Source organism: Chiloscyllium punctatum, chromosome 4 (assembly GCF_047496795.1).
Source record: "Chiloscyllium punctatum isolate Juve2018m chromosome 4, sChiPun1.3, whole genome shotgun sequence".
Lineage (NCBI taxonomy): Eukaryota > Metazoa > Chordata > Chondrichthyes > Orectolobiformes > Hemiscylliidae > Chiloscyllium > Chiloscyllium punctatum.
In genome coordinates, this window is record NC_092742.1 from 23,598,699 (window position 1) to 23,625,888 (window position 27,190).

A 27,190-nucleotide genomic window follows, 5' to 3' on the forward strand; every position below is an offset into this window, starting at 1 on the left:
CATGTGTTTGTGAGGAGAGGTATCAGGTGTGTATGGAGGTGTGTGAGAGGAGAGGAGGTGTGGAGAAAGGTGTGTGTATGTGAGGAGACATGTGCCATATGTGTGTATTGAGATCTGTGTATTTGAGGAGAGGTGTGTGCCAGGAAGAGGTCTGTAGACGTGAGGAAAGGAGGTATGTCAGGAAGTGTGTGTGAGAAGAGGTGTGCGCTTATGGTAAGAGGTGTGTGTGGGAAGAGGTATGTGTGAGGAGAGGTGTGTGTATGTGAGGAATAGTGTGTATGAGGAGTGTACGTGAGGAGAGGTGTGCGTATGTGAGGCGGGTTTGTGTGAGGAAGAGAGGTGTGAGGAGACGTGTGTGCATATGAAGGAGGTGTGAGGAGATGTGTGTGAAGTGTGTGAGAGGTGTGTATTTGAGGACAGGAGGTGTGTGAGGAAGAGTGTGTAAGAAGAGGTATTTATGTGAAGAGGTCTTGATATGTGAGGAGAGGTCTGTCAGGACGCGTGTGTATGTGAAAGGAGGTACGTATGAGAGGAGATGGGTGTGAGAGGATAGAAGTGTGAGAGGAGAGGTGTGTGTGAGCGAGGAGAATTGTGTGAAAGAGGTGTGTGTGAGAAAGGAGAGATTTGTGAGAGGGAAGAGGTGTGTGTGAGAAAGGAGAGCTGTGAAGGGAGAGGTGCGTGTGACAGGGGAGAAGTGTGATAGATAAGAGGTGTGTGTGAGAGGGAGAGGTATGAGAGATGAAAAGTGTGTGTGAGAGAGGAGAGGTGTGTAAGAGGGGAGAGGTGTGAGAGATGAGAGGTGTTTGTGAGAGGAGAGGTGTGTAAGAGGGGAGAGGTGTGAGAGATGAGAGGTGTGTGTGAGAGGTGAGAGTGAGGGGAGAAGTGTGAGAGATAAGAGGTGTGTGTGTGAGAGGGGAGAGGTGTGTGAGGAAAGAGGTGCGTGAGAGGAGAGAGGTGTATGTGTGTGAAGAGAGGAGGTGTGTCAGGAGGTGTGTGTGTGTGAGAGAGAGAGACACACACACACAGAACCAAGCAAGTGTCTCGGCTCTTTGCTTGGGGAAAGTGGGCGAGAAGGAGGAAGCCTTTATGTTTATTTTAATTCCCTCCCTCTCCCGACAATGTGATGCCTTTGCCAGTAGTAGCCCCCATTGAGCTGGCGGCTAATTCAACATCGGGGCTTTGACGTTCAAGTTCGCGGGCGCGTCACGTCCGCACTTGAACTTGACAGTGTGTGTGTGTGTATGTGTGTGTGTGTAGTGTCTGTGTGAGAGAGAGAGTGTGTGTGTGTGTGAGAGAGAGAGTGTGAGAGAGAGAGAGTGTGTGTGAGGGAGAGAGAGAGTGTGTGTGATCCTGTGTGTGTGAGTGTCAGACTCCCTCTCTCTGTGTGTGTGTGTGTGAGTGTCTCTCTCTCTCTGTGTATGTGAGTGTGTGTACACTAGCAGCTCTCTCTCTCTCTCTCTCTGCCCCCTCTCTCTCTCTCTCTCCCTCCCTCCCTCCCTCTCACTGACGGCCGTCCCACAATCCATCTCCATCCGCCATCTTTGCATTATTTCCAATTTATTTTCTGTCAGGGGCTCTGATGAAGATATTTTTCTCTGGAGTCTCCGGCTTTCCGCTCCAGATGTGACCGACTATGTCTCGCCGCAAGCAAGGCAACCCTCAGCATTTAAGTAAAAGGGAATTTTCGCGTAAGTAACCATTCAGAGAGAGACAGAATGATAACAATTATTATAATAATGATGGTTATAATAAATAAAACAGCCCTCTTTTTATTCCCCTCAGAATTTGTATTTTTTTTTCAAAAAATATAAATTTCCGAACCCACTATAAATTGTTTTAATATCTCAGGCTGTTTTTGCTTGCGTGTGTGTTGTCTGTTTTTCTCTATTTTCTCCCCTCCCCTTCCACTCTGTCTTCTTTTTTAAACTAATGTTTGAGGTGGATATTGCACAGGAGGATGACAACAAAACACTGAGACTTTTAAAAAATTTCTGGCGGAGTTGTTTCTCCCACCCCTCCCCAGATCCCCGTGCTTTCTTTATTTCTTGTTGGGTTGAAGATCGGTCTGTGGAAATTCGTAGCTCGCTATAAGTTTGATTAATATTATCCCACCCAGCTCCCCCCATCCCCTACCCACCACAACCTCCAGAAAAAAAGGAGGAAAATAAATTTTGAAAAGCCCTCCTTCCCGTGCGTGTACAGTTTTGCATTGCAGTTTTTCTTTCGCAACGAGGGGGATCGCTTGGATTTATTTTGTTTTTTGCAAACGTTTTTGTTTTAATATTGGGGGAAAGTTGCAAAATGAGATAATTTTTACGCTCTTCGGTTTGCAGATCTCTCTCTCTCTCCGGGTTTTCCTTTTTTTTTGCAAACATTTTTTTTTGCGCGTAATTTAATTTTTGTTTGAGTTGCCGGACAACCCCCCCCCCCCCCCTCCTTCTCCACCACCACCTCCTCCTCCTCCTCCTCCTTTCCTCCCCCTTTGCAACCACTTACTTAGTTCTACCGAGAGTGTGCCTCTTAGGGAAGGGGGGGAGAGGGAGTAGGGGGGGAGGGGAGGGGAAAGGTGTGGGGGGGGGGGGGTGAAAGGAAAGGAGAGGAGCTGGGGAAAGAAAGAGGGGCGAAAAGAAAAGGAGAGGTTTAAAAAAAAGTTTGTGCAATAGTGCGTTGGAGTGCTTTCTCTGCATTGATGATTGCACGGGTGTCTGTTCTTGCATGTTTTTGGGTGTTTGGGGTGAATTTTGTGTGTGTGTGTGTGTGTGTAAGATCGGGAGAGTGTTTGAAAAGTTGCGAGTGGCGCGTGGAGCGGAGCTGCCCAGCGCGAGGCGGCGGATCACAACGTTCCAAACGTGGCCAAATAAGGAGAAAGTCGGAATATTTATGTCCCTTATTTCTGCTAAAAATTTAAATAAATATATTCTTTCCTTGCCCCCCCACCCGCTCTCTCTTCCCCTCCTCCTCCCGACCTTCCCCGAAATAAAAAAAAGCACTAAATGCACTCCGCTGCTTGCGATGTTAGGAAAATAAAACCCCCTTTCTCTTTTATTTTTGCAAATCAGGTGTCAGTCGCTGCTCCTTTTTTTTTAAAAGAAAGAGTAATTTTATATATATTTATATATGCTGAGTTGGGCAGCATTTTTGTTTTGTCTGAAATTCTCGGGGATATTATTTTGCTTTCCACCCCTTCTCTCTCTCTCTCACACACACACACACACACAGAGTCAGTCTTGCAAATTAATATATTTGCAGTGGGATCTTTGCAATAAGGTGTGTGTTTTTTTTTCGTGTGTGAAGAAATAATGTTATTTTTTCTCCGGTTGTTGCGTCGCGTGTCCGTGCAAAGGTCGGAATATCATTTTCTTTTCGATGGAGATCGGTTCCATTTTTCTCGCGAAAGAAAAGGTAAATGCATGTTTAGTACGGCTGGGGTTCTTGGAGGGAGGTCGGCTGCATTGGGATATTGGGCGTAAAAAGGCAACACTTTTGAGCAGAAATAACAACATTTTTGCTGGGGTGTATTAGGTATATATGTGTGGGGAATAAATCCGACCCTTTTGTTTTATCATTTAAAACGTGTCTGCATGTCAGACTGGATGCACGTTGCCGTCTTTATGGGGTTTAAAGCGCACTTTTTGGTTTGAGAGATCCTGCAACTCACTGAAAAGGTAAATGCATATGAGACATTTTGCCGTTCTTTATTCTTTGACAGCCTTAATAGTGTTGGGGGGGGGGGGGGGGTTGTATGGAAGAGGTTAAAACAAAAGTGTAACGATTTAGTTTCATTCTGAAAACGATTCTGCCCCTGACCCATTGCATGCATTTTTAAAATTAAATTAACTGACGGGAAATCGGAATGCCTCTTGCCACACACATTTTCTTTAGGTTGCATTTATTTTAATGCACATTTCCGAGTAGCTTCTTTGCTTTCATTCTGTACTCACGCTTCTAACCCCCAGCTTCCCCCTCCCCCCCCCAAAAAAAAATCGTGCTCTTCTCTCGTCTGTCCATCCCGGTTCGGGAATAGGATGAGGAAACTCGCGCTCTGCTCTATACCTTTCATACAGTCACAGAGAATGAATACCACACGCTCCGATGCAATTCTGAATCCCCCCCCACCCCCTCCCCCAGCTTCTTTTTGCACCGTATGGTGGAAACAGCACTGGCCGCTTTTTAATGCCACTTTCTCACTCGATCCGAATAACTTGCCTTCCACCAGTTTTCCCCATTGTATAAATCGTCTCCCTAAACAGTGGCTGGTGGGGGGGGGGTAGTCGATGCATTTCTGTGTGATGGTGTGTGTGTGTGTTTGTGGGGGGGTGGGGGGGTTGTTGGGAGGACGCTGTGCAGAGAGAGGTGAAAGAATTTCATATGCAATTCGTGTATTTTGCTTTGCATGTTGTTTCGACTTTGCTATCGAAATTTCTGCAGTGTTCCAGTGCAGTGCTGCAAAGTCTGGCTGCGGGCAGGTTATTGAGCGAGCTGCAGAGACGGAGGAGGGTTAGACATTGAACTTGGGCTTGTGCTGGGTCTGAGTTAGACTCCTTTTGGCTGCCTTTGTGTTTGAATAAAGGGTTGATGAAAGGAGTGGGGGGGTGGGTGGGGAGGTGGGGTCGGGGCAGAGAGTGTGTGCTTGAAATTCCCATTGCCAGCCGATCGAGGTTGCTTTGCACTGAAAGTCAGAGGGTGTTGTGCATCGGAAGCACACTGTGCAAAAGGAACATTTATTTTTGTTATTAGAAAAAAAAGAGAAAAGCTTTCGCAAACGCATTGACGATATTGAGTCCTATTGAGATAGTTATAATTGTAATAAACTTTGTCCAGGGTTCCAACTTAAAAGTGCGTGGGTCCCGCGCTGCTGAGCGGCGGTAACGCGCTGTCGCCGCAAGGGGGCGCTCCAAGTCAACTCATTAATGCCTTAAGAGCCAGGAAACCTGTTCTAGTGACCAGCAGCAGTCCCATTTACCTGTATCACTGTCAGGCATACATAATACACACAACCCTGCTAAATATAAAGCATTTTCTGCAGCATTCCACCGTTGCAATTCTTTCAGTGCGGTATAATCTCTTTTTTTTTTGTTTGTTGAGGAAGAATATGCCATTTCTTTGCTCCATTTCCAAAATCTCGCTCTTTCTTTGCATCAACTTCTAGTACAACACAATCAGAATCAGTTTGGTGAAACCAAAATGCCGTGTTGATCTTCAGAGGAACTTAAACCATTTCATATACGGGTGGGAGGGAGATTGTAATTAAAATAATAAAGCAAAACATCCAAAAGCAATTTGATATTGGTCGTATTTGAATTAATTCAAACGCTGAACAGCACCACGTAATGGAAATTAAAGTGTGCATCCTTTTTTTTCCAAAGAAATGTGTGTTTGTGTGGCTGGGGAGAAAAAATATTTGGGGCATACCTTCTAAAAATATTTAGGATGTTGCAGTGATGAGTTTTGATTTTAATTAAAGGTGGGTAATCTGAATGAGAGAGTGAGAATGTTTGTACACATTAAATAAATCAGATTTTAACTATCAGTTCGATGTTGTGAAGCAGGCATTTTAGACAAAATGAGATGGTGTTTGTTTTATTGTGGAGTTCCTTCTAGCTAGCCCAGGCTAGCGAGGGGAGAGAGAGAAAGAGAGTATTCGACTTTAAGGGAATGCTTTCGAGCTTCTACCCTTCCTTCATTGTTTTTGTGCTCATAAAACCCAGGAATAAAACAAAAAGTGCCTTAAGCAAGTTATTTAGAAATAAATTAAAGCAGAGGGGATACACTTCAGCAGTTGTACACACGTCAATGAGTAGGTTAGATGAATATCATCATTTTCTTGCTAAAGTGACAGCAGATGTGGGAATTGATTAATGATAGAGCAATCACTGCAAGTCTATTTGCCTTTTCTGAGTCTTCATATATTAAATATTTCAGATTTTATTTTGTACATCAAATGCAGATTTTTTTTGGTTGCTGGGAGAGTTGTTGGGTCACAATTGCATTGCCTGCTGTTGTGTACAAAAATCATTTGCTGCTCATTTTGACTTATAATTTTGTAGGGTTTGGGTTTTAGAAAATAAATAAGATTGTTCTGTCCGTACACATCTATCTGTACACTCTAGTTTGTTGGGATCAGTTTTGCTGCTGATTAATATTCCTCGAGAACCTGTTAAGGGTTTTCAAATAACGCAAAAAAAAATTGTATCACTGAAATAATGAGGCTTCTTGTAATCCTGTGACAGAGCAAGTTGTTAAACTTTGAGCGACTGTCTGTGGAGAGCAGTAAAATGTTACGTGCTTGTCGGTACAATAGCCGGGGAGCTGAGAGGAGGCAGATGAATCAGAACATTCCTATTCATGCTTTGTCTTCCCAATCTCTTTCTCCCTCTTTCCCCTTCTCCTCTTTGTTATTCCTGCTTGCTCACTGCACCCATAAATGTAGAAAACTGTCTACAAAATTTTCGATGTGATGTTGCTCCTCAGCTGTGCGACTTGATGAAGTGACTCGTCCTATTTATTTACATGGAGGCAAAAAATAAAATTGGTGGATGTTTTAAAAATAGCTCGGTGACAGCCGTTAACATCAGCTCAACAAAAGGGCCCCTACAAACCATGAGTTGTGACGTTTTCATATTAAAATGCACTTCTCTGCATTAAGTTTTTTTTTGTTTTGATTGGAAAGGAACAAGGATAGGAAAATTATTCTGACTGATTACTCCACCACCTTTCTTGCTTAGTACAGTATAACTCTGTGTTGGTTGTCAGTAATTGTCACAGACTTGTAATGCAGGTCTTAGGTGGGGAGGCATTAGGAAGAGACTCGGTCAATGTGCCCTCTCACCTGTGAAAAGAATAGTCAATCTTGGGTCTAGTGATTGACTCTCATATTCAATACAATGAGAATAAGCCCCCAAGCCAAGATATCAATAAATGTGAAATTAATCTGAATTGGGCAGGGTATCACTGTAGAATTTGTCTAGATTTATAATAGTCCAGGGTCTTTGTGTTAGAAAAGATCATTTATTTAGTTTCTTTCAGGGAAAGTATAATATCTTCTGTCTGGTATCCTGTGACTTGTTCTACTGACTGCTGTGTGTAAGGTGCAGTTTACCATTTTTAACAAATGAAAGAAAATGGTTCTCTAGCCCCGATTTTGGGCTATTTCCATACTGTCACGGCTTCATTTTCACGACTGCAAATAAAAAAAATGTTCTGTTTGCATGGGAGGGGTTGGGGGGGGAGGGGGATTATGGCCAATAAAAGTCTGGAAATTGTATCCATGCGATCTTTAATTTTGTATGCAAACTTATAAATGGGGATGATGTTATACTGCAATGAATTCCTAGCTAAAAGCAGGCTCTCCTTTTTTTTTGTCTCTCTCTTTTTCTCTTTTCCCTCTGTGTGGTGTGTATATGTGTGTGTGTGCGCGTGTGTTCCTGCGTGAAGCAGAGGCTGACCATGTGGAGACGGCGAGCACGGACGAAGAGGACACGGTCATGGCGGGGCCAGGCAGCGGTGTTGGCAGCGGAGACCACGACCTGCTGACCTGCGGGCAGTGCCAGGCGCACTTCCCGCTGGCCGATATCCTCGTCTTCATCGAGCACAAGAGGAAGCGGTGCAGCGGCGCAGGCATCTGCTTCGAGAAACCAGTGGATAAATCTAGCCCCTCTCCCCCACACCCGGACCCCAGGAGAGTGTCTGAGCCCGTCGAGATCGGCATCCAAGTCACGCCTGAGGAGGACGACCGGCTGCTAACGCCTACGAAAGGAATTTGCCCGAAGCAGGAGAATCTTGCAGGAGGTAATGCGTCTGGTACCTCTCTGTGTCAGATAATTGCTTTGTTTTTGTTACTCATTATGGATTAATAAGTGGGTATGGTCACAATCATAGATCCCCTCTCTCTCACTGCATCTCTCCAGGTACATTTAGCATTTTGCCTTAAACTTTCATTGGCTAACCAGATGTTCCTCTTTTCCAGATTGCTAGACAGGTTTTAATAACATGCAGGGGAAAAGGAAACCCTGCCTGTCTTACTGTGCAAGTTGCTTTCCTATGCTATTACTTATACTGTATATAGCAAGCATCGCGAGAGTTATAACACACAGACATGGACACACACACACACAGACAGACACACACACAGGCACTCTCTCTCTCTAACTCTATAAATAGTTAGGAGGAGGTACAGTCGGCCCTCAGTTTATTTTTAATTTAAGCATTTTCAGAGGATGCTGTTTTTAAATATACTTTTATTGCTGTCTTTACAGAGAGGGCTCCTGGGGTGTGTACACGTTTTTGCATGTAACTCCTGCAGAACAGATCACCTTAACTGTTCACCATGTCGAGTGCATTTAAGGAAATGGGTTTTCTAAGTCAGTCAGTGGTGACGTGTGACACTTGGTGCTTTTAATGGTGAATAGGATGTTAGATATGTGTGGTGTTTTATATGTGTGTGTATGTATTGCCAATGCTCCTTGCTCACTGCTGTTTGGGGTCCAGTTGTATAGAAGGGAAGAAGAATTCATGAGTTGCACTCAGACTGGAAAGGGAAGGGTTGACACTGTTGGCTAAAAATATAAACCGGGATTTCAACTCTTGCTTCTTCCCCTGACCCTTTACCTAGAAAAAGCTTTGTCCAACCTGGAGTGAGAACTTAACTATACTTAGCACAAAGGTGGTTAGCACAAAGGTGGTTAGCACAAAGGTGGTTATATAGAAATGGAACTTAGGCCTGACGCCGAATCGTTGTCTTTCTGTGTTTTTTTTCAAATCAGGTTTGAAATCTCCAAGTCTCTCTGTTCGGCTCTTTTGTGCTATAGAGTGATGATTATGTTGCTAGACTGGAAATCTGCATTTGGACCATAAGATCAAACGCTACTTGTGACAAGCTGTGAAGATGGATTTGATGAATAGCGGGTGTTTATTGGGGGGTCTCGGTGGAGGGGATGGGTGATGTGGTTAATGGAGTAAAACAGACCAGCCCTGGTTTGATGTTTGGACTGACCAAGGAAAGGTGATGGTTAAACTGTGTTAACTCCATCTTAGTTATGCGCTGTACAAAGTCTGTGAGCTGCCCCATTGCCAGCAACGGAAGTAGAATTTGGGAGTGGATGAGTTGGTGACCAGCTTGAGGTTTACAGGCCCTTGTGATCAAGCCTACTTCGCTTTTCTTGTGTCGCAGTTGCTTGTGTCACAAGAACATAAACTGGTGTCAGAATTCTGCGTTGGCTCATTAGTTAGCTTGCCTGTAAAAGTGAACCGCAGAAGATATGTCACTTCCAAGGGGGGCAGTGTGGACTTTTCTACTCTTCATTCAGAATCTCCCATAAGAGGGTACCATTTCCATTTAAAACAAAAGACTTTTGATAATCTTTTAAAAGCTTCTTTAAGCATAATGAGTATTATTATCAGTGTGGACATTGTTTCAGGACGGTAAAACCTCCTTTGTTGGAAGATTTTAAAAGGTTCAGCGTAAATAGGAATGTTCTGGAATTTTGTTTCTTTCAAAGATTGCAGCACGTTGTATGAAGGGGAATGAAAGGTGGTTCATTCAGGTGATTGGGGAATGGTTGAGATTTGAACGAGTAAGTCTGTTTGTGACTAGACATTTCCAAGCAATCGGGAGTGAGGTATTTGTGTTGTTTTTTTTCCTTCAGTGCGATTCACAAACTTCTTTGATGCTTCTCGGGGCCTGAAAACACAAAATCCATGAATCGGGTGACTTCAGCTTGTGCTGTCTTTGACTCTTTCTCATTATGTACATCTTCCTTCAGCCTCTCACACGCACAAACATATCCATATCACTGCGTTCATCACCTTCTCCCTCATTCAGAGATATGTGCATAAATGCACTGTTCAGATATTCAGATTTTGCCTTTTGCCTTGCTTGCTCCCTCTCTCTCTCAAACACCCACTCTACCCTTTGTGTGTTTTCCCTCCACCCATCCGCACCACTATGTTGTGCTCATATGACCATGTCTCTTCTCCCTCTCTTTCTGTCTTTCACTCGCTCAGACATGCAGATGCATATCCTTGCCTTCTCCGCTTGCTGTTACATTCTCACTCTTTCTCCCAGAGTCACTGTTTCACTCACAATGTCTCCCCCGACAATCCCTAAGAAGCTGCTGAGTTAAGTTTGTTTAGTTAAATTTTATTAAGTTTAAAAGAAGGGGTGGGACACCAGGTAGATCTGATGTTCATGGTTAAGGGGCTTATCCATAAATCCCAAACTTACAATGAAAACAGAAAGGTCTTCTCTGCTTTCCTTTTTTTTGATGCCTTTGGCAGTTGGAGCACTCACGAGTCCCAGTGTTTTGTTTGTGAGCGTTTGCCTTAGACTCACATGATGTCCTTTTTTAAACAAAAAGAAAATTACAACATAGATGAGAAACTAGCATTTTTTAATGAAAATTTAAGTTTTCCACTAATTGAAATTTGCGCAAAAATGCTTAGCTTTCTTTTATTAAAAACAATATCGTGGTTCATGTTCGAGACAGAAAAATCAGATAATCCTAGCAGCCAATCCCATGGCTTTCACAAAGTGGATGGAATTATCTGATGGTTACTAGTCTTTAAAAATGAAATAAGTGACTGAGTTCCACATGATGAAGTGCTATAGTGCTCTAATTATTGTCGTGCTGCTGTTATTTCTGTCACTCCTTCCTCACCAACTCCACCCCAAAACAAAAGAAATCTTTCTTGAATTGGTTCCCACAATTTGTCATTGCCTTGGATTATTGCCCCTGGGAGAGAAACTGAAGAACTTTTTGATTATCACATATTGGACTGCATCCTAATATCTAGGTATCTCCCTTTGTAAACTGTGAGCTGCTTAGCAGGTAGAAATTCAGGTGGAGATGAGAGTTGTCAATACTGCAAGGGTGCACTTTGCCGAAGGAAAGTCATCTTGTCTGTTTTAAAATACAGTCTGGAATTGAATGTCAGGTACCATTTGGCGCTCAGCATTTCTTTGCGTCTTATTTGTTTACAGTAAGGTTGGGAAAAATATTTCAACAGAACTTTGGAAATATATCTGTGGAAATGTGCCAGCACCTGCCGTGTGATACACTCTTTTATAATTTGATTTGACTTGCAGTGTTTACGTTGTGCTTCCTTACACCTCACTCACTGATGGGCCTTCCTACACTGCACTAGGATTGTACTTTAACAAACGGAATAAAACTGTGGGCTGTAGAGATCTCTGTTTCTGGGTGTGCTGTTTCCTGCAAGTATCTATGCACGGGCACGTGTACAAATGTATTCTGTCTCTCTCTCTCTGTCTCTCTCTCTCTCTCTCTCTCACATGCACACTTACTTATATTTATTGTCGTACATACGCGCTCACATCTTTATGCTCCTGCATGCTTACACCCAAATCTATGTACATGGACATTCCACACACATGTGCTTGGATGTGCTTTTTCTCACTCTCACATATGCACTCCTTTACAAACTCTTGAAGCTACATATTGTTACACATGTGCGCACCCCTGTGTAAAGGCATATTCCGAAACATGCTAACATATGGATGCTCTGTCTCCCACGTGCATTCAGAAACATGCTCCCAGTACACATGTATAGCATGCGTGCATGCTCACAAATCGAGTCTTTCATGCAATCTTACAATTTGTAAACTGTGCTTACTTTGGAGTCTTTACCTGGCACATACCAGAAACATCTGATTTATGCCATTTATCTTTGCAATTTACATTTCAGAACTGAATATAAAACTTGGCCAAGTTGAGCCCCAGATGTGTCTTAACAGCCAGAGCTCTGCTTCCACAGTTACTGCAGATATCCGGAACCCCTTGGTTGTATTATGGCTCTGCAGCTTAGTCCCACCAGCCAGTGTAGTGGAACGTAGCCAGTTGAGTAAGCTTCGCTTGAATTCCAGAATTCCCAATATAAAAGTTTATTTATACATCATGGCCCTGCTATATACATGCTGAGACAAAAAAACTGTGAAATGGGAGACTTTTTTTTGAAGGGGACATGGGAAAGAAAAAATGCTCTGTCTTTCTAGCTGTCTGTCTCATTTTCCCTGACTCTGCATGTTTCTCTGTCTGTGTCTGTGTCTGTATCTCTGTGCCAGGCGTTGGTTTTCTTTTCTCTGTGTTTGTACCTGTTGATGTCTCTGTCTCTGTTTGTCTGTATTGCTGTGCATTTCTCTATCTCCATTTTCTGCTGATTAAGCGTTTCTCTTTTTTTTTCCGCTCTATCTTTTCCCTCCTTCCTTATTCTGTCTCTTTCTAACTTTTTTTTTCTCTCTGTCTCCCCCCTTGGTTTTATGTCCCTCGTTTCTTTATTTCCCTCCCTTTCACAGAGGTAGTCATTGCCAAAGTAAGCTTTTCGTCAGCTTACTTCAGCTTCAGGAGAGAGTGGAGAGAATGGATGGGTGAACAGCCACATGAAACATTGTAAAATGTTTACCTTGAGAAATGCTTAATGATGGAGTTTGCTGGTACTTGGTAGATTGGACAGCGTTTTCTTTTGAGCTCCGTTCATGTGACTTTTGAAACACAATAGGAGAAACGGCAGACAGTATTACTCAATTTCCCCCATCCCACTGCGTGGCTTTCTTTTCTCTTCAGAAATGAACTGCCTTCCCCTCCAGCTACCTCCCTTTTGCAAACTCAGTGACTATTCCCTGTGGAAAGGTTCCACCAATCTTCTACTTCGCTGACATGGCTTTCTGCATGCATGAAGCTTGACATGTCAGCACTGGTAGGGCGTTTCAACTGTGCAAGGCATTGTGAGGCCGAAGAACTGCTCCGACTTGATTATCACGCCAGACGTGCACTTTGCAGTGGTGGGGGTGGGAGGGTGCTGGGTCTCTCAGAGGATCACTGGATGGTGGGTATTGAAGTGGGTCATGACTATTTATTTCCACATCCCAGGTACTCATGCCAAATATTATAAATCTCGCCCCCCCCCGCACCCCCATTCCGTATTGCACCAGACACTGCAAATTTTTATACCTCTTCATGTTGCTATTGTTCAGCAACTTCCCAGTGTATTGCCAACAGTGTGAACGGGGAAGAAAACCCTTCCCTCCAGTTTGCAGTAAGATGTCTGGGGGGTGAGTGGGAACTCTGGGAGTGGAGAGAGTGGGCAGTTGAGTGGAAGTTGCTTCTGTGCTCAAACATGAGACCGTCGAATGTAACAAATAGCACTTTTGGGGTTGTTGCCCTCTGATGAAAATTTAGTCTCCTCCACCTCCCAAAAGCCAACTCTTCTCGTCCAGTGTAACGTCTGCTGAATCAAACCTCCTATCATGTCCACAATGAGCCACCTGAGGTGAATGAGAAAGTGTTGTCTAAGACTGGGCAAGGAAAAACGTTGGAAAGCTTTCTACAGCTGCCTGTTGCTGGGGATTGGATTTGCCCCCCCTTTGTATTTCAGTTGTGTGTCAGAGAGCATATTGTTAATCTATTTTCCTTATGGTTTACCCTTGAGCTCTGGCTGCATTCTTGTTTTGCCCCTTCTTTTGGTTGCTAGTTTGTAGTCAGCACATTTCTCCGTTTTCTGCATTCTGTCTGTTTCCTTACTGGGATGATCCATGTTTGCTGCATTGCAGTTCCTGCTGTAGTTGAAAGGGCAGTAGGGATCTGCTCATTATTTAGAGTTTGGGGGAGGTTCAGTGGTAAGAGGGATAAGAGAAGTCCAAAGCTGGCAAGTGTTTGTGTGGACGGGGGGGGGGGGGTCCAAAGGTGGCAGCTCTAACCTGTGAGACAGTGTTTCAGACTGAGGGGTGGGGAACACTGTTGCCTCTGCAAGTGCTGGCAGAAGGCAGCGCGGTTCAGCAGGCCTCACTCTTACTGGTGAGTCAGATGACTTCGAATCCCATTCCAAAAACTTGAGCACATTATTCAAACAGGGCCTTCAGTACAAAGGAACTGTGTGCCATCTTTCTCTCGAGCTGGCAAAATGAGATTCTGCTTGGGTGGGTATAAAATGTCCCTTACTACAATGCAAGAAGAACAGGGGCATTCTCCTGGCATGCTGGCTAGTATTTATTCCTTAGCTGATACTCTATTATCCACTTGTTTGTCTCAGATCTGTCTGTGGGACCAAGCTGTGTGTAACTTTATGCTGTGTATACGTTTGTAGTAACACTGGCTACCCTTTTAAAAGTGGTTGATTGATTGGCTGTGAAACTCTTTGGTGCAGCTTGCACACATACATGGTGCTATATAAATGAATTTTCCTAATCTGGATCGTGTTGTCTCAGTGCCTCAAAGAACTTGCTATTGACTGCACTGTTTAAACTAAAGGGTAACTATTAGCCTCTGGTTTTCCCATTGAACCTTTATTTTTTTATTCCTTTCCATCTCCAAATTTTAATTGGATCCAGTGATGTAGACACTCTGGACAGAAGGAAGCAGGCACGTTCTGAAACCTCTTGGTGTTTATTGTATTGGTTTGTATTTCCATTGAATGTAAGGTAGTGTCAGTCAGTGTGGGATAAACTGTTTCACACATCACCTTTTAACTTAACCCTGAAGCAAGGCAAGTGGATTGCTGCAGTTCTGATTGCTTGACTTCCAACATTAACATCTGTTTACTAGGAAGCTCCAATTCCCAAAATTAACAGAAACTGTGCCAGACTTGTCCATGGTTTGTTTCCGGTTAAGATCAGATATTTAAAAATAAAATCAGTTTCCATTCTTTCCTCCCCCAACTCTGCCAAAAAGTGTTGACACACATTTGTCTAAATCTAAAGCAATTTACATAACGGGTCTTGGATTAATGGAAGATGGGTTTGATCACATCCTATTGATTGCCCCCCAACGATACGGGTTCGATCATTAGTGGCAGGAGAGAGTGAAAAGTATAAATTCGCCACAGTCCCAGAGGAGCATGGGGCTGCTCTCATCACATGAGAGATGACTGGAGGTGGTTTAACATGAGGGTCAACATGCCTTAAATGAGGGGTGGGAGGAGAGGTTGGGAAGGAGAGTTCTTCATGGTGACCTCCATGATTAGTGGAAAGTATAAGCTGCAGCTGTCCTGCTCCTGATGGTTAACAGCTATGTTGTTGTACTTGCATGTCCATCAGGGTGAGGATTGTTTTTTATCTATATCACTCTCACCCTCTCTGTCTGCACAGCACAATGTGGCTCCTTGCTAGTGGTAGTTACCAATTGGTGGGGAAGTACTGGCACAACGATAATGTTCCCAATGCTATCTCTAGGACTGGGCTGGTGCTGTGTGGGCATGCGGTCAAATTACTCCCAAGGCATCTGCTAGATTTTCAAATTGACTAATAAATTTGGAATGTAAAAGCTAGTGTCCATGAGGTTGACTCTGATAGCCTCATTGATAAGAGGCCAGCTGGTTCAATAATGGCTTCCTTTCAGGGGAGGAACCCTGCCGTGATTACCTGAGTTGGCCTGCACCTGACTGTAGAATCCCCGCCACTCTTCTCCTGCAATGTGACTCATTCCAGGCTGCCCTCAGTTCAAGGACAGTTAGGGATGGGCAATAAGTGCTGGCTTTGCCAAAGGTAACCACCTCCTGTGAAAGAATGAAAAAAATCGAATCTGATTGCAGGGAGGGGTTCAGATCTTTCTTGATCTCACACACAGGTACAGTTTTGTCTGTGTGTTTTACCATGCCTGCTAAATTGGTAAAGGGTTACCCGCAAGAAGCCTGATCCTGTTATGTTTGGGATTTGTGTTTACTTTTGCTTCCTTGCTCCCTGCTTTCATCCATGGCATCCCTGTCTTTCTGATGGGAATACTGAAGACTTGGTTTCATGTTGAATGTCACAGGGCTGAAATGGTTTATGCATGCATTCCACATCCAAGAAGCGGATTTTTCACAAAGGGTTTGTGGGTCAAATGAACAGGGGAGGGGGAGAGAGTGGGTGGGTGGGAGGAGAGAAGGGGAGAGGAGAGAGCAGTAATTGAATAACAAATTGGGAGACATGTTTAATACAGTTGGATTGGATGTCACCAGAGCCTTATTCCTGATTAGATTAGATTAGATTAGATTACTTACAGTGTGGAAACAGGCCCTTCGGCCCAACATGAAGGGGTTATGCTCGAAATGTTGAGTCTCCTGCACCTCAGATGCTGCCTGACCTGCTGTGCTTTTCCAGCACCACGCTCTTGGTCTGTGATATCCCACAATGTGTGCTTGGTCACGCAGTTGTAGCCTGGCTGACCTGTGCACAGAGGTCACTAGGTTTGTCAGATAACCCTGTGATTGCAGGGTAACTGGAGAGCTGGAAGAGAGGAGTTCAGTTGCCTTGAGGTGGCATTGATGCCCTGTGAGGCATGCCCCAGGTTTGTGGACCTGCCCATCTTGAGCCACCTTTTGACTTAAAACAGACATTTGTGGGGGGAAATCAGCTCCAACCTTTGAGCCCAAATATACGAAAGTGGAATGTGGAGCTCATTCTACTTGTATGGTTATGAAGGAGCTGTAGCTTTTTTCTGATTTGAAGGCAGGCTGTAGTAAATACGAAGACTACACTGGATGAGCTTCAGTGTTTACTTACTTATTAAGGCTAGCTTTTGTTCAACGGTGTTTGTTCCTTCAGAACCTGGTAGACAGCAATGATGGGTGCCTTTGTTTTAATGACACAGGTTGTTGGTGTTGCTTCCATTCCCTGGCAACATTTTAACTTCCTGTGGCAATGATTTTAAAGAGAAAAAAACCTCTCCCTGCCCCCTTGCTGCCTGCTATTGTCCAACTGGCAACAGTCTGCGTCCATGCCTGGCACTGATTCAAAGTCTTTCACAGTTAGGTTTTCAGTATCTTTTTTTTTTGTTTTTAAATAAAAACACACACACACACCGTAAGCTGTGAGGCGCCAATTCAGTTGCAGAACTCGGCCAGCGGAGAATCAATGCAAGTACTGAACGCACAGTGGCAATGCAGCTCCGCTGTTTGCCACTTGGAATGGGAGCAATTCACCGGATCCTTGTGTGTTTTTTGTTAGCAAAAAAAGCAGGTTTGAGTTGGTGCAGCACCTTTCCCAACCTTCTTGTATTGCAGTCACTAGTGTGAGAAAGGGTCCTGAGAAAGAGTCCTGCCTGAAATGGCGACTCCCCTGCTGCTCAGATGCTGCCTGATCTCCTGTGCTTTTTCTAGTATCGCACTCTATCTATTCTGACTGTCCAGCATCTGCAGTCCTCACTATTTCCTAGTCACTACTCTAGTAAGGTAGGGAATGTGACAGCCACTTTGCATACAGCATGTGTCCACAAAATGACAGTGAAATAAAGGATCGCTTTTTTTAGGGATGTTGGTAAAGAGATAAATATTGCCTGCTGTTCTTTGACATTGCTTTAGCTGTAATTGCATATACTGCTGGGTGAACAATGCATAGTTCTAAGTAGGCCAGGGAGTGGGGTTTATTGAGTGTTGGATTGGCTCATTGTCAAGAGCACTGTCTGAAAGTTCCTAAAATGTGAGGGATGTGGGCTGGGTTGGAAGGTGAAGCTTCTTAATCCAAGCAGTTGTGGTCATGCCTGACTGGTACATTTCTCTCTGTGTTTATGAATGTCACTCAAGTGAGCAATCTCTGGTCAGCTTTCTTTTCTCTCGCTTCCTAGCTCTGGGACGCAGGGACCATATACAGTGGCAGGCTGCCACTTTGCTAACTAGGCATAAACGAGGCTGGGACATTATTGGTCTGTGCTGCTGAGTGAATTGCAAACTGTGTCCACACTAATCAAGAGGTTGCTGATGTTCTTATCCCTTGTGATGGTCTGCACTGTGTTGGCAGAGTTTCTACATCATAGAACATAGAACAGTACAGGCCCTTTGGCCCTTGATGTTGTGCCGGCCTTTTATCCTACTTTTAAGATCAAACTAACCTACATTCTCTTCATTTTACTATCATCCATGTGCCTATCCAAGAGTCGCTTAAATGTCCCTAATGTACTGCTCTCCTACTCAACTATCACCGCTGGCAGACCATTCCATGCACCCACCACTCTCTGTATAAAAACCACCCTCTGACATCTCCCCTAAAGCTTCCTTGAATCATCATAAAATTAGGCCCCCTTGTGATAGCCGTTTCTGTTCTGGGAATAGGTCTTTGACTATTCACTCTATCTATGCCTCTCATAATCTTGTACACCTCTATCAAGACAGCTCTCATCCTTCTTTGCTCCAGTGAGAAAAGCCTTAGCTCCCTCAATCTTTATGCATAAGAAATGCCCTCCAGTCCAGGCAGCATCCTGGTAAATCTCCTCTACACCCTCTCTAAAGCTTCCACATCTTTCCTCAAATGAGGCGAGCAGAACTGAACACAAGATTCCAAGTGTGGTCTAACCAGGACTGTATAGAGCTGCAGCAAAACCTCGTGATTCTTAAACTCAGTCCACCTGCTAATGAAAGCCAACACACCATATGCCTTCTTAACAACCCTACCAAATTGTTTGGCAACTTTGAGGAATCTATGGACATGGACCCCAAGATCCCTCTGTTCCTCAACACTGCCAAGAATCCTGCCTTTATCTCTGCAATCTGCAATCAAGTTCAGTCTTCCAAAGTGAATCACTTCACACTTTTCCAGGTTGAAATCCATCTGCCACTTATCAGCTCAGCTCTGCATCCTGTCAATGTCTCGTTGCAACCTCAACAGCCTAAACTATCCACTACTCCACCAACTTTTGTGTCATCAGCAAACTTACGAACCCACCTTTCCACTTCTTCATCCAAGTCATTTATAAAAATCACAAAGAGCAGAGGTCCCAGAACATCTCAGTGGAACACCACTGGTCACCAGGCTCTAGGTTGAATATTTTCCATCCACTACCACCCTCTGTCTTCTATGGTTCTGTATCCAGCCAGCCAGATTTCCCTGTATCCCATACCTCCTTACTTTCTGAATGAGCTTACCATGGGGAACCTTATCAAACGCCTTGCTAAGATCCATGCACACCACATCCACTGCTTTACAATATGTTTTGTTATATCCTCAAAGAATTCAATAAGACTTGTGAGGCATGACCTGTCCCATCACAGTGCCATGCTGACTATCTCTGCTCAGCTATGGTTTTCCAAGTAATCATACATCTTGTCTCTCAGAATCCTCTCCAATAATGTGCCAGCCACAGATGTAAGACTGACCGGTCTGTAATTCCCAGGATTATCCCTGGGGAAGGGAAAAATAAGGGAATGTTCACCATCATACCCTTACCTGGGCCTCTGGCTGACCACCATGGGAACAGTAATAGTGGATTCAGCGAAGTCTTTCAGAAAGGACCAATTAGAGTATCCCGTGATGAAGGAAGGAAGTTATGTAAAATCTTTAGGCTCCAGTTGGTGTAGTGTTGACTTCTTGATGATGAATGAAGGAAAATTTGCAGGCATGGCAGAAAAGAGCACATGAGCAAGATCAGGGGGCAGTGGGCCGAATGATGTGCTGAAGAATCACAGAAGCAAGTTGGCAAGATTAGTCAAGTGTTGAGGGTTTATACCATGAAAGAAGGTGCTACTCGCCATACGCTGCAGTAATTGGTGTTAGTCTCGAACCATTGTCTCTCTATTACATCATGAGCAAGAAGACTTTGGTTTTTATTACCGTTGAGAGTGTTACCTGTAATATATAGTCTTTCGAGACTGAAGTCTCATCAGGAGATGCTTTTAAGATGTGATACAAAAGAGCACTTCATACCACATTCCTTAAACAGACTTGAATTTTTTTGAAGAGGGTAGCAGTGTTGAACATGTGATGTCCTGTACCCTGTAGATCTTTCTCCTTCTATTTCTGATTGTGCATTGTCACATCTCAGCCAGGAACTGTTTAATCTTTAATATGGAAAGTTATTTCCTTCCTTCCTTCCTTTACAAACCCCATGGTCTTTAACACCTGCTAGCTGCTGCTTGAACACATATTTGTTTGTTTGTTTTTCTCCCTCTCTGTCTCTCTGTCTGGTTGTCCTAATAACCCTTTCCTTCTTTCCTGTCTGCTGTCACATGGCTGGTGGTGCTGTCTTCTCATCTCACCCTCTTATTCTTATTTGTCATGGACAGTTGTAATTAATATTGCCACTTCTTCCCCAGACGTAACACCAGAAGCATTTTGTAACTTGTCAAATTTGCCATGTTCGACAGACTGTCCTTGTTCAGAAGAATTGGAGTAAATTCAACATTTCTGTTGAGTTTTAAATGTCCCAGACTTGCACCTTATGCTTTTATCATGTGACTGCCCTCATGAATGTGGCTAGGGCTATGTTGAAAATTCATGAACTGCCTCAGGAATGGTAATAAGTAGTGTCTCTATTTCGTAGGGTGCAAATACAAATGGAAACACCTTCTTCTTTTACCAGTCAAGCTTTGTCATTTAGGTGAAACTGAGATCTGCAGATGCTGGAGATCAGAGTCCAGATTAGAGTGGAGCTGGAAAATCACAGCAGGTCAGGCAGCATCCGAGGTGCAGGAAAATCGACGCAGGAATTTTGTCCGAAACGTCGATTTTCCTGTTCCTTGGATGCTGCCTCTCTAAGTTTTGTCGTTTGACATTTTCAGCCATGCCGTTCAAAACTTGGGCCACCGAGCACAGAACTAGATTGGCGGGTTATATCTCTGTAAAAAAATGCAGAAATGAGCTCTCTCCGCAGAAGCCCTGCACTGACCCAAATTAAACGTCACCTTGTTTGGTAATTTAGGATTTTTATTTAACCATCACCAACGTTTTACAGAGGGCTGATAATCTTCCTGACTGCAACAGCAATGGTCAAGAAATTCCATTAGATTAGATTAGATTTCCTACAGTGTGGAAACAGGCCCTTCAGCCCAACAAGTCCACTCCGAAGAGCAACCACCCAGACCCATTTCCCTCTGACTACTGTACCTAACACTATGGGCAATTTAGCATGGCCAATTCACCTGACCTACACATCTTTGGACTGTGGGAGGAAACCCACACAGACACTGGGAGAATGTGCAAACTCCACACAGGCAGTCGCTTGAGGCTGGAATTGTACCTTGGACCCTGGTGCTGTGAGGCAGCAGTGCTAACCACTGAGCCATAGGTTGGAGAAAAGAAGGGATTGTATTTACATGGCATCTTTCACAACCTTGGGACATCCTGTGTTGATTTCCAGCCAATTAAATACTTGTAAAATTTAAGAGAGTTGCACTTAATTTGTGCATAGTAAGCGCCTAGCAAACAGGGAGGTGATAGTGAGCAGATGATTTTGTTTTTAGTGATGTTGGTTGAGGAGTAAATGTTTGCGAGGTCACTGGAGAGAAGAGCCTTGATCTTCTTTGAAATAGCCCCAGGGATCTTTTACGTCCACCTGAGAGGGAAGATGGAGCCGCAGGACAGTACTCTACCTGAATGGCAGAACCTCTGGCAGTGCACCTCTCCTTCTGTGCTGCATTGCAGGGGTCAGCCTGGATTCTGCTGAGTGGGTCCTGAACTTTGTCTGGCTCAGATGTGAAAGGATCACCCACTGAGCTGTGGCTGTTGGTTGGCTGTGAGCTTTCAAGATCCTGATATGTTCACCACAGTGAAAAACTGCAGATGAACAGTGGTTTAATTGTTAATTATTTGATCCATGCATACCATCAATTTTTAGACTAGCTGATCCTGGCCATAGGATGCTGCAGTTTGCCTGAGTGTGCTCCATGAGTCTTTTTTATTGGAGGGTGGGAACTATAATCAGCAAGTGCCCTCTCTGAGGTGTACCTCAAGTGAATGTACTGAATGAGCAAGCAAAATGGAAATGTACAAAGTACTCAGCAACTCAGGCTGCTATGACAACTCCGCCACCCGGTCAGCTGAGCTGAGGTGAGGGGATGAAGGCCCACCTGGATAAGCTCTCTAAAATATTTCAAAGATTCAGTTGTGATGTGCAACAGTTGGAATCTTTAAAAGGACTTTTTAAAAATCTTCTTGCTTTGTCACCGGAGCCACCATTTTACAAAGGTTACTGTTGTACTTTGAACCAGTTTTGCAGGCATTGTCGACACTTATTAAAGTAAAGGCCACTGCCTAGTTTAGTTAAACACTGTTTTCAAATGGCCTCCAGCAGCAAAAAAGAGCATTACAGACCAATTAAATGTGTGCAGCCATCTTTCGAGAAACAAAACCATGCCACTCAGCACTGGCGCTCAGTGGGTTAAATCCAGCGTTGTGTGTTTTTATCAAAAGGAAAGAATACTTTGGTATGTCTGGTGTCAGGTAGAAGAGAAGTCGATCACTTTTTTTTGTTTTTATCTTCGTCTTTTTTTCTTTAAAGGTGTCTTGGGGTGGGTTTTATGAGCTTGTAAAGATCAGAACAGTGGCCGCTCAGCTTCCTGTGCAGGAAGTTTTTATTTCTCTCTCTCTCTCTCCCTTTGTACAGAGTTAGCTGTGAGTTTGGCTGGGAGCCAATTTACCTCCACTAAACGGAGGAGCCAGTTTGTGCACTGATTGAGAACGGGGAGGGGTGGGGGGAGTGGGGGTGGGGAGGTGCTTTTGGTGAACGCACAAGTCCAAGGGCAGAAGCGTTCCTTGCAAACCCTTTATCTGTTTGTTACTGATTAATGCGGCTGCTTGTTCGACTGGTGCTTTGTCCTCAGCCTTCAGGTTTCTGCCGTGCAAGGCTTTCTTTGTTGTGTACGGTTACATTGAACAGAAGTACAGAGACAAGAACATTCTTCTGCTCTTTGAGTTTATGGAGTGTGTGCTGGAGGAGCAGATGCCAAAGCAGAGGAGTCACTATAGCGAGTCAATGGCTTCTGTACCTCCGACTCAGTGAGATATTTGATAACTGTTAGAGGAAGGTTATTCATTTTTAAAGAAATAATGTGTTATACTTTGGTGGGAAATTGGCTGGTCCTAGGATGATTACAGACACTGCCCTGGTTCATGGAGCCAGCACAGAAATGATGGGCCACTTAGAGTCATAGAGCCGTAGAGGTGTACAGTACAGAAACAGACCCTTCGGCCCATCTTGTCCATGCTGATTGCATATTCTAAATTAATCTAGTCCCATTTGCCAGCACATGGCCCATATCTCTCTAAACCCTTCCTATTCACTTACCCATCTGGATGCATTTTAACTGTTGCAATTGTACCAACCTCCACCACTTCCTCTGGCAGCTCATTTCCATACACACACCACCCTCTGCATGAAAACGTTGCCCTTCAGGCCCCTTTTAAATCTTTTCCCCCTCACCCTAAACCTATGCTCTCTGGTTCTGGACTCCCCCACCCCAGGGAACATCAGTGTTCATCATTCTGTGACTTTGTGAAAGTGGAATGGAGATTAATAGATTATGTATTGTTGCTTTGCGCTGGTCTTGTTATTCTCACAGTCTTTTTCCAAATGGCTATTCGTTTGGAATGTATTGGCAGAGGTTGGGGCGGCATGGTGGCTCAGTGGTTAGCACTGCTGCCTCACAGCGCCAGGGACCCAGGTTCAATCCCAACCTTGGACAGACTGTCTGTGTGGAGTTTGCGCATTCTCCCTGTTACTGCGTGGGTTTCCTCTGGGTACTCCGGTTTCCTCCCACAGTTCAAAGATGTGCAGGTTAGGTGAACTGGCCATTCTAAATTGCCCATAGCGTTAGCTGCATTAGTCAGAGGGAAATGGGTCTGGGTTACTCTTCGGAGGGTCGGTGTGGACTTGTAAGACTGAAGAGCCTGTTTGCACACTGTAGAGAATCTAATCTAATCTAATCTAAAACTTCACGCTGTGGGTCTTACTAGCCTGAAGCAAATGGGCAGGGTCTGTCTGTGATACTGTAGACCTATCTCTGAGCTAACATATCCTTGTAATATAGTAAAGGCTATCATGGTGAAGTGGAGGTTGAGCAGTCTGGCAGTATGGAGATCCATAAAGGCACATGTCTTACCGGCAGATACCACTATGTAGCCGTGGATTATAGTGTGATTTTGAACAAGCTGTTAAATACACCAGTCTCACTTGGAGAAATATCATTCAGCAGGTGCTGAAAGGACAGGAATTTTGGCAGTGGCAGTCCACCTGATCTGCAGTGGGAGATTGGTTAGGAAATCGGAATGTGGCAATAATGACCTTAAAAATCCATTTTAGCTAAGAAATGTTTTAAAATACTAGCTAATGCTTTTGCCATTTGACATGGGTAGTGGCTATTTCTGGGTTAAGTGCCCAGCAGTGCTTTAGGAAGGAGGATTTGAAATCTTCATTCTAAGTGGTGAGGAAATCATGGTGAAGTTGATTAACTGTGTGCTCAATCTTCATGTACATTTGACAGGTGATAGTTTCTTTTCCCGATTTGCCTCTGCAGCCTGGAGATTTATTAAAGAAAGGCCTTCAAGATAATTAACCCTTGCTTTTGAGGCTCAGGGATCATTGGAGAACTTTGCTTGATGGATTTTTTGTTTAGATAAGGGTATATAAGGTTGCAGAGTAAAGGCAGGCTGCTGCAGTCAAGATGGAAATATGCCATGATCTACATAATGGGATAGCAATACCAGCTGGAGGGACTGAGCCGCCTGCTCCTTTACTATATTACAAGGATCTGCGAGCTCAGAGATGGGTCTACAATATCACAGCCTGGGTCTGCCTATTTCCTTCTGGCCAGTAAGACCCAGTAGTGAAGTTGCTGAAAATGTGTTGCTGGAAAAGCGCAGCAGGTCAGGCAGCATCCAAGGAGCAGGAGAATCGACATTTCGGGCATGAGCCCTTCTTCAGGGATGAGGAATGTGTGTCCAGCAGGCTAAGATAAAAGGTAGGGAGGAGGGACTTGGGGGAGGGGCATTGGAAATGCGATAGGTGGAAGGAGGTCAAGGTGAGGGTGATAGGCTGGAGTGGGGGTGGGGGCGGAGAGGTCAGGAAGAAGATTGCAGGTTAGGAAGGCGGTGCTGAGTTTGAGGGATTTGACTGAGACAAGGTGGGGGGAGGGGAAATGAGGAAACTGGAGAAATCTTAAGTTCATCCCTCGTGGTTGGAGGGTTCCTAGGCGGAAGATGAGGCGCTCTTCCTCCAACCGTCGTGTTGCTATGGTCTGGCGATGGAGGAATCCAAGGACCTGCATGTCCTTGGTGGAGTGGGAGGGGTAGTTGAAGTGTTGAACCATGGGGTGGTTAGGTTGGTTAGTCCGGGTGTCCCAGAGGTGTTCTCTGAAATGTTCCGCAAGTAGGCGGCCACTTGCGGAACGTTTCAGAGAACACCTCTGGGACACCCGGACCAACCAACCCAACCACCCTGTAGCCCAACACTTCAACTCCCCCTCCCACTCCACCAAGGACATGCAGGTCCTTGGACTCCTCCATCGCCAGACCATAGCAACACGACGGTTGGAGGAAGAGCACCTCATCTTCCGCCTAGGAATCCTCCAACCACGAGGGATGAACTTAGATTTCTCCAGTTTCCTCATTTCCCCTCCCCCCACCTCGTCTCAGTCAAATCCCTCGAACTCAGCACCGCCTTCCTAACCTGCAATTTTCTTCCTGACCTCTCCGCCCCCACCCCCACTCCAGCCTATCACCCTCACCTTGACCTCCTTCCACCTATCGCATTTCCAATGCCCCTCCCCAAGCCCCTCCTCCCTACCTTTTATCTTAGCCTGCTGGACACACATTCCTCATCCCTGAAGAAGGGCTCATGCCCAAACATCGATTCTCCTGCTCCTTGGATGCTGCCTGACCTGCTGCGCTTTTCCAGCAACACATTTTCAGCTCTGATCTCCAGCATCTGCAGTCCTCACTTTCTCCCAGTAGTGAAGTTGCCTGTGACCTCTGCCAATACATTCCAGCTTTTTCTCCTTTTACAGTCGGTCCGTAAGTTCTGTTACTTGGTTTTGAGTGAAAAGTAAATTCATCCATCATTATTTCCACTTAATCTCCCTCAGAAAGGAGGTGCAATTTATTTAGCAGGCTAAGACAAGAGAGTTAACAATTCGAGAGCATCAATGACCTGCTTTAACATAACGAAAATGGGCTGAAACAGCTGACAGCGCTTTTACAATTGGCTTCCATTTCTCTTGGATCAAGAAGTGGAGGAGGGTGTCCAGATCCTTATTCCTGAGCACAATCTGGGGAATTCTTGTTGGAATTTGCACCAGGCCAGGACAGAATGAAGCATTCTGAACTCAACTCTCTAGGTTAGTGCTTAAGGCCAGTTGCCAGAGGGCAACTATTGCATGTGGAGCCAGTGTGTAAGGCACTTTGTTACTGCTGCCTTACATTTTAGTACAGATATAGGGATGAGTGATCCCTGTTACTACTTCAATAAGAGGGGAATTTCCTCAACTTTTTGCTGTTCTCACCTGTGTTAGCTCAGGAGCTCCATTTGCAAATCTTATTCTGGCTAAGGTTCAAACCTCCCCCTTGTACTTTTCTTTCTGATCAAGTGAATTGACGATATGGTTTTAAAATTGATGCTCGTTCATATTTAATCAGCAGATTAATGTTCCTGCTTCTCACCTTTGGAAATGCAATTTTGTGAATTGAGATAAAAGTGCAGTCAGATTCACACCTCGTTCGCTCATCATTATCCACTCAGGTTGAGTAGGTTCAGCACTTTGAGTTTTCCTAAAATCTCTGCTCTTAGAACAAATACAGGACTTTTTTAAAAAAGTGCACATTTAGGTTTCGCAGTTTGTCCACTAAACGCTCAACTTGCTAGGATTATTTTCTTATTCCCAAATCTCTTAAATTCTGATTGTGAGTGCAAAGTGGAACAACCAATGCACCTTTCACATTTATGGATAAGTTCAAGAACAATATCACCAAATTGGATGGATTGGTTTTGGGTTGGCCCTGGCTGCTCATGGTATGGAGCCCAGTTTCCTTTCATTGGGAAAAAGGTTTATTCTACTAGCAAGTATGGGAATCTCTTTAACTACTTAGTTGAAAACTACAAGGAAGATAGATATAGTTGCCAATACACTATACCATACAATCCAGCACAAGAACAAGTCGTCCAGCCCACTAAGTCTGTGCTGAGTCCTAATCCTTACAGACCTGCTATTTATTGCCCATGTGCGGTATCTATCCCTCTCTTTGCTTTACGCTCATGTATTTATCAAGATGCGCCTTAAACATTGCTACTGTGCCTGCTTCCACCACCATCACTGGCAGTGCATTCCATGCACCCACTACCCTCTCTGTGAAAACATTTCCCTGCACTTCTCCCCTAAACCTTCCCCCTCTTACCTTGAACCTGTGCCGTCTTATCGTTGACTTTTCCACTCTCGGAAAAAGCCTCTGACTATGCCTCACCAAATTTTGTAGACCTCTATCATGTCGCCCCTCAGCTTCCAT

General features: G+C 44.4%; 1 protein-coding gene across 7 annotated transcripts in view; it reads left to right on the forward strand.

Annotated features, from left to right (window-relative positions):
• The window catches only part of bcl11ba (BCL11 transcription factor B a), a 175,204-nt gene that overhangs the window by 7,210 nt on the left and 140,804 nt on the right, over window positions 1-27,190 (forward strand). Inside the window, exons 2-3 of one of the 7 annotated variants that reach the window (XM_072568257.1) lie at window positions 1,572-1,688; window positions 7,435-7,788. In XM_072568257.1, the coding sequence (XP_072424358.1) occupies window positions 1,634-1,688; window positions 7,435-7,788 (409 nt within the window). In that variant the 5' untranslated portion in view covers window positions 1,572-1,633. The other 6 variants (XM_072568256.1, XM_072568258.1, XM_072568254.1 and 3 more) reach the window with 6 other exon arrangements.